The 10,442-nt window shown below is 43.2% G+C and overlaps 1 protein-coding gene across 1 annotated transcript; it reads left to right on the top strand.

The window, feature by feature from the left end:
- Nucleotides 1-2,805: 2,805 nt before the first annotated feature.
- AK88_01339 (uncharacterized protein) lies at nt 2,806-10,023 on the top strand (the record flags this gene model as incomplete). The annotated part of the gene is made up of 1 exon (XM_012478974.1): nt 2,806-10,023. The coding sequence occupies one exon, from the start codon at nt 2,806-2,808 to the stop codon at nt 10,021-10,023; it is 7,218 nt and encodes a 2,405-aa protein (XP_012334397.1).
- Between the last annotated feature and the right edge of the window lie 419 nt (nt 10,024-10,442).

Genomic DNA, 10,442 nt, shown 5'->3' with positions numbered 1-10,442 from the left:
TTTTTTTTTTTTTTTTTTTTTTTTTTTTTTGCGAACGCGCTGAGGTAACCAAGTACCACCACTTTTTTCTTTTAACTGGTCAGGCATTTAGGTTATTAGAAAAAATCGGCGCATGGATGTATTTTTATTCTATTTTTTTTTTCTTCCCAAGGGATGCCTCTGTGGACCGTTTAAAACCCTGTTCCTCATTTTTTTTCGCACCATGTTTGAAGCTGCGTAAAGGACTGTGAGCTCCTATTTTATTCCCATTTGTAAAACAGCAAAAAAAAAAAAATGGCCTGTGTGGTGGGACATAAATTGTGAAACATGCTTGGGGGATTTTTTTGCGCAGAAGTTAATTCGTTCGGAATGTCTGCGCGGGGGGGGGGGGAGCGGCAGCAATACCCATCTACATAAACACCGGTTTATCATTTTGTTACACACTGATTGCGCCCGCCATGTGGTAAATGGAAAAGTGCGAGGGCGTTGGATAATACACACGGCGTCCCTTATGCTGGAATTGGGGATAGTTAATGAACCCCATGCGTCTGCGTAAGACAATGAACGCGCGCTTTATATTCAGGCACTATCCTGCTCTGTTCGGGTGAGGCATTTCCTCCTCAATGTATAGTAGCCCCGTGTAGAGGTGATGTCATAGCACAACACCCACTGCCTGTTTTGTGTGTATTGGCTACGCAGTGATGGTTCCCCAACAAGTGCGATTTTTTATCCTTCCAAATGTTTTTAGTTTTTTTTTCCCCACCGCTCACCGCACTTATGTTTGCTTATACTTTTTTTTTACTCCTGCCGCGCGAAGGACAGAGTGTGTATTATTTGCAAGCAAGGACATGTTCGTGATGATAACACGGGTCATAACAAAAAGTGGGCTCCCTTACTCCCCACTGTGACGATGGGTTACTGTTTTGTTTCCCTTTGCCCAGTTCCGTATTTCCCCTTTAACGGCACATGCCTACTTCTGGAAGTGCCTACTAAAAATGTGGACACAGGGCACCGTACGTATGCATTGTACAGATGGGTATGTTTTCCCCGAGGCGAACTAAACGGAGTGGATGGTGTGTATGTGTATATGTATGGGGGAGTATGTAGCATTCCCCAGGGGCAGTCAAATGCATCCTTTTCAAATGCGTGTTTTTGCTTTCTTCCCTCGGCCATGTGGCGAAGACAATAAAAAATGAATAAAAAAACATGGACACAACAATATTTTTTTTTTCAGAACACAGGGATGTTTCCTGGTTACTTCGCTCGTCTACTTGTTTAATAACCTGTCAGACCGATCTGCGTGCATGTTTTTTTTTTTTTTTTTTTTTTAATACAAGCATAGCGGCACGTTGGAAGAGACTATTATGGATGGCTCTCCCTTTCGTCGTGTTTCTTTGTTGATCCATTTTTACATGTCCCTTCCTTTTTGTCCAAGCCCGTTCTCCATGTGACTTTCGTCGTTTGTCAACATGTGTAAAATTGGGGGGGCGGGGAAATGAAAAGTTAACTATGGGGCGGCAAAAGGGGGAGGAAATGCAACCGATAATCTTCACTGGCGTATTTATTTATTTTTTTTCTTTCTTCCCTGTTGCCTCCCCATATTTAACTTTTTATTTTTTTCCCGTCTTCCTCCCCTCACATGGGAATTGCTCGTCCGTTCCGCACAGTTTTGGCCAACTGCGGCGCCAGTTTTCCCACCTGGGCCATTTTTTTCACGCACCTTCCCCCCTTTGGCCTGCGCGTCAGTAAGCTGTCTGCGCGTACGCATTTGTATATATGTCCATATGTATATGCGAGCTTCACATCCGCTCACGTGTGTTTACGCGCATTTCCAAAAGCGTAAAGAATATATCCCTGTCATCCTGTCCAGTTCAGTCCACCTCCTCCCCTGTGTTCTTTTAAACAATGCATACATGCACCATGCACGCGCGAATTGTGTTGCATATTTTTTTTTTTTTTTTTTTTTTTTTTTTGGTGGGTTAAAAAGCAGTTTCAGTCAATTTAAGGTGAGAAAGAAAAAAAAAAAAAAAAAAAAAAAAAAAGCGGCAAATTAGGATGAAGCGCAGGTTTTCCTTTACTGTTAAAGGAGTTTTTCATTCGTGCCACAGGACGCACGTAAATTATTTATATTTTCCCTTCCGATTTTGTTTTCCTTTATTTTTCATTTCCCGTTTGGCACCTTCTGCTACGCAATGCGTGTCACGTCCGTTGCGTTAATGCGCGCCATGCCCATCGCGGCAGCAGCTTTGATTCCTCCATTTTCTTGTATATGTGCTGTATACTTGAAGAAGATTATTTGATAATAATGAAACCCCTTTGTTTTGTTTTTAATTCGTCGTGCACACCCCTGTGGACATTTAGTACGCATAAGCGCATGCTTTCCAACTGTCTGCTTGTGTGCACATATTTTTTTTTGTGTGTATAGTGTATGTACCTCTTCGCGAGTACTCACGTTTGTACAAGTGTGAAAATATGAGGAGAAGAAGAAGAAAAAAAACGACGGACATATTTCCTTCCTTCCTTTCTTCCTCCCTTCCTGTTTAACCGTTTCTTCTTTTTTTCCTTCCCACTTTTTAATCATAAGAAAGGGGAGAGAAAAAGGGGGAGTTTTTCTTTCTTTCTTTTTCTTTTTTTTTTTTTTTTTGTAGATTTGCAGTCTTTGTTTGTTTTTTTTTTTTTTGCCCATTTCACGGCCAGCATATCATTTTGCACATTTCTCATTTGGAACGTTCCTTTTCGCTTTGATCGCGGTGATTCCTCCCTCCCCCCCTGCTTACCTCCCATAGCCACGTTGCTAGCCGCCGAACGTCACCCCTCAGAGCGAACATGATTAATAATGTCTTTTATGTGATCTTAGTATTTTCATTTTTTTTGTTAATAATTAAGTGTGAATATATTAAGAATGAGCAGCAGGAAGTAGTGTTCGAAACGGACCTCCCCGAGGGGGGTGGACACTACGAGGAGAAGACTTCAAGTTTAGAGGACAACGACACCAGTGATGTAAAGTTAGGATCCGACGCTGCGGGGGGCGATGTGGACGTGCAGCTGCAGGTAGATGTACTCATAGGGGAGGAGCAGACAGTGGAGAAGGGCGAGGGGGGAGCTGAGGCAGGTGTCGCCCTCTCTGTGGAAGGATCCGTACAGAGCAGCATGGCCACGGAGAATGAACCCAAGGTAGATGGCCACGTCGGCGTGGAAGAGGTATCTGATAGTAACACCACCAGTGGCAGCAGTGTCGAACAAAATGGAGAATCGGCTCCAGGTAACATTGAGGACATGGAAGAATCCACTGTGAACGACATGGTCAATGAGGGTGAACCAAAGGGAGATAGTGACGTTGGCGTAGAAGAAGCTGCCTCAAGTGATGTCCTCAAAGAAACTGAATCGGAGTCTGACGACGCCAACGTGGTAGAACTTATCGCTAAGGACACTTCCAAGGGGGATGAAGTGAAGGCAGACAGCCACGTCGTGGAGGAGCAGGAGGAAACCACGCATAGTAACGATGTCACTGTGGAGAACACCACCAACGAGAACGAATCCAAGTTACATAGCACCGCCTTCATGGAGGAGGAAGCTTCTAGTAATATGGCCAAGGAGAGTGAACCCAACGCAGATGGTATCGACCTTATGGAAGAGAAAGAAGACACTAACGCTGTTGAAGAGAGTGAACACATTGCAGATACCACCGCCTTCGTAGAAGAGGTCGCTTCTACCATCAATCTCAAACAGAATGAATCGGAGTCAGATGGCGTTGTCACCGTGGAAGAATCCACAGCTGATGACGTCGTTAAGGAGAATGATCCCGTTGAGGATAATGTCGTCTCCATGGAACAGGAAGCTGTTAGTCATACAGCCGAGGACAGTGAACCAGAGACAGATAGTGCCAGCCCCATGGAACAGGAAGCTTCTAGTAACATTGCTGCGGAGAATGATCTCGTTGCGGATAGCGCAGTCGTGGAAGAGGCAACTCCTAGTGACGCCATCGAGGAGATTGAATCTAAGCCAGATAGTGTAATCGCCATGGAAGAGGAAGCTGTTAGTCATGCCTCTGAGGAAAGTGAATCCCAGGAAGATAGCTCCACGGTCATAGAAGAACCCGTTGAACATGACGCCACCAAGGAAAGCGAACCCCAGGTAGAGAGCACCACGTTAACAGAACCTATTGAAAATGACGCCACCCAGGGGGATGACTCCATTGTGAGTAGTCCCGTTGAGGAGGGTGAATCGAACCAAGATGCGATTGCCATAGAGGAAGAGGATGCTGTTGGAAGCAGCGTTGAAGAGAGTGAGCCCCAGACAGATCATGTCGCCACAGAGGAAGAGTCCAGTATGAGCAGTCCCGCTACGGAGGACGAACCGAACGAAGACGACATTGCCACTGTGAAGGAAGAGGCCGCTCCGGCTGAAACCATTCCAGGTGGTGATTTGCCCCCTGAGAGCAGCTCCGCAGGCGAGAGAAAGCACTTCCTGGTGGAGTTCCAGGAGAGATTAAACCAGTACGATGACGCGATTGACGAAATCATACTAAGAAGCCTACACAGAAAGAATTATAATTACTTTCACATGTTAGAAGAGTATGCACTGAAAACAAAAATGAGTGCAGACATGTACACGGGGATGCGATATATAATAAAAGTGATCAGCGGAACGATCGTAGTAACTCCTTCATACAACGAGAAGAAAAAGTTCTTTAATTACGAAATTGAAGAAAGTACATTTAAGCGTCATTTCGTAACGTCTCTTTTCAGATGGTACACAAATTTTAAGCTAGTAGAATCACATTTCGACAAGGCAAATTACGTGTACTATTTAGCTCATGGTGATGATGATAAACGTGTGTACTCTTATAGGTATACCTACAGACTTATATTGAATTTACTAAGTTCAGAAACCTTTTCATTTTATATAGACCTAAATAAATTTTCCTTGTTAGATATACTAGACAATTATAATAAGTACAATTTTAAGCTAAACAACACCACCAGGTACTACCCATTTCACATGTACAGCTGCAAAGCCTTCAATGATTTCGTGGTCGATTATTTCGAGTTTTATAATCACCGCTACTTTGAGAAGCACAAACATTTGATTGCTGAGGAGGCCTACAATAATGGAATAAAGAAGAATGACAATAAGTTGTTTACAATGTTGAAAAGGCTGAACCCGAACTTTGTTTTGTATCCATTTGTGAAGGAGAGCACTTGTTCTTCTTCTTCTTCGCCCCCTTTGGTGGAAAATTACCTCGATGCAGAAATTGATCTGATTTTTTCCATTTTTAAGGAATTTTTTATAAACCTGCTGAATGACCTCTACAATGAGTACTACAACGATGGAGTGAAGAGCGCCAAGAGGAAGGCATCCCAGATGGAGTTCAGTTCAGGTGTCGGTGACGCCTCTGTGGAGGGATCACATAAAGAGGATGAGTTGAAGGAGGAGTGGAAAGACATGCCACCTACTCAAGACGCTTCATCTGCGGAATCGAGCGGTCCGGCGGAAGTTGCTGCGGGACAAGCTAGTGAAACTGTCGGCGTGAAGGAAGACACCGTAGGAAAGGTGCAGGGAGGAGAGTCCATCACGGACAAACCGGATGCAAAAGAACCCGTCGCTGCCCCACAAGACGATCTAATAGACAACGACATATGGAAAGACCTACTGGAATCGTATAAGGAAGCCCCCAAAGCAGAAGATCTGAAGGAATACAACCAATATATTTTGAAAAATCTCAACACCATTTTAAAGCACTCTGCACAAAAGAGAAAGCAGGAAATGGAAGATTATAAAAATAATTATGAGTTGAAGGATGGGTTCATTCTTAACATCCGTACGGCCAGACATACGCCCCTTTTATTCAACCCATCGAAGGACATCTACTTGTACCTTAACCAGATAAGCAGTAAGAAGCAGGTGAATTTTAAAAATATATACGATAATTTAATTACCATTATTAAATATAAAGAGGGTAGTAATTTCTACGACAATTTATTGCAGAGCAGGAGGATAGCGGGGGGGCTGTGGCGAGGGGAGGAGTCTCCAGGTGTGGAAGTGAAGGGAGCAGCTAGTCCATCTGTCAAACGGATCATCGAGCGGGTAGTCGTCGACGAGGATTTGCCCAGCGAGATCAACTCAAACGACTTGAATGCATTTTTGCTATTCATTGAGCGGGGTGAGGCGGCTGCGAGTGGAGCCGCTACCGGTGGAGCGGCTGTCGGTGGAGCGACTACCCCTGGGACGTATCCAACTCGCCGAGGCGTGCACTCCTTCTACCGAAATGTAAACTTGAGCGAGTTCACCCCCGCGGCGATCACCACAAAGGACCAACTCCATGACCAGCTGAAATTGTTAAGGAAAAAGTACACGGAGAAGCTAAAAAACGAAGCAATGTGCGTCCTGGCCTTCCTCTACCTAGTAGGAATAAACGACAACGGGGGAAAGTTACAACTACCCTATGGGTTCCCTCGAAATATTGATTACTCCGTTAAGCTCATAAGAAGGGGAAAAGATGGTCTGTGTAATTTTTTAAGTGGTATACTCTACCATTTAAACCTGCCAATATTTGTAAATAATTCCTCCATATCCATAACCACTGAAATGAGTGAAGACATAATGAATGCAAGTGACAATTCTCTTAATAGCTTTTTTTATATATACTACAGAAATAATGGGACCATAAGAAACCACGATTTTTTATCCAATGAAAATAGAATAATACCCAGTTCAGTAGATAATATCAAGTCAAAAATTGTGTCTTATTCTTTGGGTTCTACTAAAGATGATTTTTATAGCAAGCTGGCCTTCACAAATAATATGATTAGACTCAAATATAAAAACAAAGACAGTAATATATTTTTGAAGGACTATTTTGATTTTACCTTTGACAAAAAGATTTACAAAAATTCGGTAATTAAAAATAATATATCTCCTTTTCTAAGTTCATGTGATTATTTGTTAAGTAATATCCTGGGGGCAGTTGTGGATTCTTTAAAAAATACCTCTGCTATTGAAAGTGGGGTGTATGAAGAAAACATCAGTGAGAAGAATAGACATTTGATTCACAACACGGTAGATTATAATAAAAGTTTGTTTGAGTATTTTTTAAAGTTAGCTGATAGTAGAAATTCTTACGCCCTTGCAGCTCTGGGGGAAATTTACTACTTAGGAAATGAAAGCATAGGTATTGAACGAGATGAAATGAAAGCTTTTGAGTTTTGGAAGAAAGCCGCAGACCAGGGAGATACTACCTCTGCTTTGTCCACTGGGTATGCTTACCTAGATGAGTATAAGAAACATGTGAGGAAGGAGGAAATTATTAAAACGATGAGTAAAGACGACTTGCTCAATATGATTAAGGAGGAAAAGGGTGCTAGTAGTAGTAGTAGTAGTAGTAGTAGTAGTAGTGGTAGTGGCGATAGCGGTAGCGGTGCGGGGGAAGGGGGGAAAAATGACAGCGAGGGGAAGGAGGCCAATGGGGGCAGTTACTTCGCTTTCACATCCGGGGCAGCAACTGCGGGGATGCACACTTCAGTAGTGCAACCTTCCGGACAACAAAATGAAATGGGCTCTGCTCAGGATGGGGATTCTCCACTTGGGACCCCTAATCATATGGGCGCTTCCGGCGCAGCAGCGGCATTTTCCAACCCCTTGTATGGCGATGGGCAAGCCCCTCCATCCGCTCAATCCACGCCAAACACATCAAGCGGTTACGCGGCTGGCCAAGCGGGCATACCCTTTTGGATGGGCGAACAGATGCAAGATAGAGCAGAGAATAGGGATAATGCATCGACTAACCAAAGCGACGACATTATTAAAAAGTACATGCAGGAGCTTAGTGAGGAGAGAAACAAAGCATTCAAAAATGCAGAGCAGTACTTCCAGAAGGCCATTCGAAATAACGAAGAGAGTATAGAATATATTTTGGCCAAGTATAACATATACAAGTTTGGATTAGGCACAGAAAAGAATCTAGAGCTAGCTGGAGAGTATTTAAAAAAGGCGGCAGATAAAGGAGATAATATTTCACAAATGATGTTGGGCCATTACTACTCGGGGACAGACATAGGAGTTAAAATAAAAGACTATGATGAGAAAAACAAAAACGAGAATTTAAAAAAATCCTATAAGTACTATAGCATGTCTGCAAAAAATGGAAATATAATTTCGCTATACAATAAGAGCATCTTAATTCTTAAAGGAGTGAATCCCAATTTGAAGACTTTCAATGAAAAGTGTGAGAAAACGTTGAAGAAGTTTCACTTCATTGGACTCTTTAATGAGCGCTTGTATGTCTTGACCAAGTTGTTGAAGAGAAACTACGACTTTAGGGACTACACGGGGTCGCTGCTCGTGTCAGTTATTCTGTCCGAGCTGGGCGATCACCCCAACAATGTGAATGCGTCCATGCTGTGGGACTTGAAGCGAAAAACCATGCAGACATTCACGGAGAAGTATAACATGGTGGAGGGCGTTTTGGCGAACCTCCTCCAGAAGGCCATCAAGGAGGAGGGTGCCGCTGGCACTCCCATAAAGGGCGGCCAGGGTAGCCGCGCGGGCAGTGTGCGCAACAACCGCGTAGCCAACCCAGTGGATAGAATAATCCACAGATTGTACAAGAAGGGAAAGGGGGGAAAGTATTCCCTGCAGAAGAAATATAAACTAAGCGGAGACTCAATTTTGAAAACTTGTGCCATGGTAACATGCAGCACAATTGAGAGGAACAACGTCCTTTTTAACATGAGGTTTTGTCACTACTTGAGAGACGAGTTGTTACACCGAAGAAGGGGGGCCAATACAGGAGGGAAAAGCAGCGGGATTAGGAAGACCCACCGAAACGTCTACCATTACCATGTGCGCGAGCTGCGCCAAGCTCACAAACAAATTGATCTGTTCGAAAAGTATGATCAGATCGTAAAGAGTGAAATTGAAAAAGGTGTAACTCCCCGAGAGAAAATACAAAGAGCTGAAAGAATGAAGGGGACCATTCTGGAGCACTTCCGAACTAGTGAATTCCTACACTGTTATTATAAACCCATTTCTTATTATCAAATAAAGTTAGAAGAAGAGAAAAAGCAAAGTATGAAATGGAATGCTCAACAGGAAATGAGTAATGTTGTAGGGAACAGTAGCAGCTACTTTGGGTACACTCCTGGAAAAGACAAAAGTCAACAAGTGACAGATTTGTATGAAGCAGAATTCTCAAGATATTCTCCCCTCCTAGAAGGGGAAGACCTGAAAGAAATTTTTTATTACAAAAATACTTATTCGTCGAGCATGTTTGAGGAAATTCAGAGCTTTTCAAAAAACTGCGACATCTGCAAGCAGTACTACGACATATATTCAGCCTACTATGGTTATAAAAAATCCACCATCGATTTGATTAAAAAGTATAGAGATGGGGATGAGTACACAATAAAGAGTAAGAGAAAGGAGCTGCAATTTTTAATTAGGAACTCTGATGAAGAAGACCATGAGCCTTTGTATTACAAGGCGTTGTTTTTGGAGTACAATAACTTGGAGAGCTTGAAAAATATTTTACACATTTATTTGAAACTAGCCACGGACAATCATAATGCTTGCAATGTGCTGGGTGTTCTGGGCATTTTTAAAATTTTTTTCAAGAAGGTCTTCTTCGATGTCAGTGACTTCTTGGGGGACAAGACGGCGCAGCTTGTTAGTGCCGTCCGCGAGCAGATCGCCGTTAGTGGGATCAATACCCTTAACTGGAGTAAAGCAGGGCGCAGTGACGAGAGCCGCGCAATAGACGAGCGTGAAAAACGTGACGAACGTAACGAACATGACGAACGTGAAAGACGTGGAAAACGTGGCATTGTTGCCCCCGAGCCACCAGCCAACTCACTCAAAAAATACATTTTCACCGACATGAATTCCTGCGCGCTGCAAAACAACTTCCTCTTCAAGTCCGAGTTCAACAACAGGTGCCTAAATTTCGACCATTTTCTGAGCAGCAACCGCGCGTATTCGCAGATCAGCTACCAGGACTTTTTCAAGCTCTTCTACACCGTCGTGACGTCTTTTTTTAAAGTAGCATAGCGGTGGAGTTGCGTAGCGTGTAGGTCGGTAGCGCGGCGGCAAGACTGAACCGCTCTCACTTCTTCCGATTGCGCCTCGGAGAGTGTTTATCGCTTTTTTTTTTTTTTTTTTTTGGTGCGCCCCTCCGCTTCATTCGTACAACCCAGCGTGTTACCACATCGCACGCGCCGCGCATGCAAAATATAACTCGTGTGCGGGTCGGTTTGTTTCTACGCGTGCACCGAATTAGCCGCGGGTGTGTGTTTTTCACCTTGCGCTTTTTTTTTTGTTTCCGCAATTTAGGCTTTTTTCTTCGTTTCTCGCTTTAGCTTTTTTTTTTATCTCGTTACCGTCTTCACATTTTTTTTTTCGCGTATTTTTCTCTTGTTTTTTGCTGTTTGCTTCTTTCCTTTTGCTTTTTTTTTTTTTTTTTTTTTTTT

Source organism: Plasmodium fragile (genome assembly GCF_000956335.1).
Source record: "Plasmodium fragile strain nilgiri unplaced genomic scaffold supercont1.11, whole genome shotgun sequence".
Lineage (NCBI taxonomy): Eukaryota > Apicomplexa > Aconoidasida > Haemosporida > Plasmodiidae > Plasmodium > Plasmodium fragile.
The sequence above is the reverse complement of the archived record's forward strand: the minus strand, read 5'-3'. Positions and strand labels throughout refer to the sequence as shown.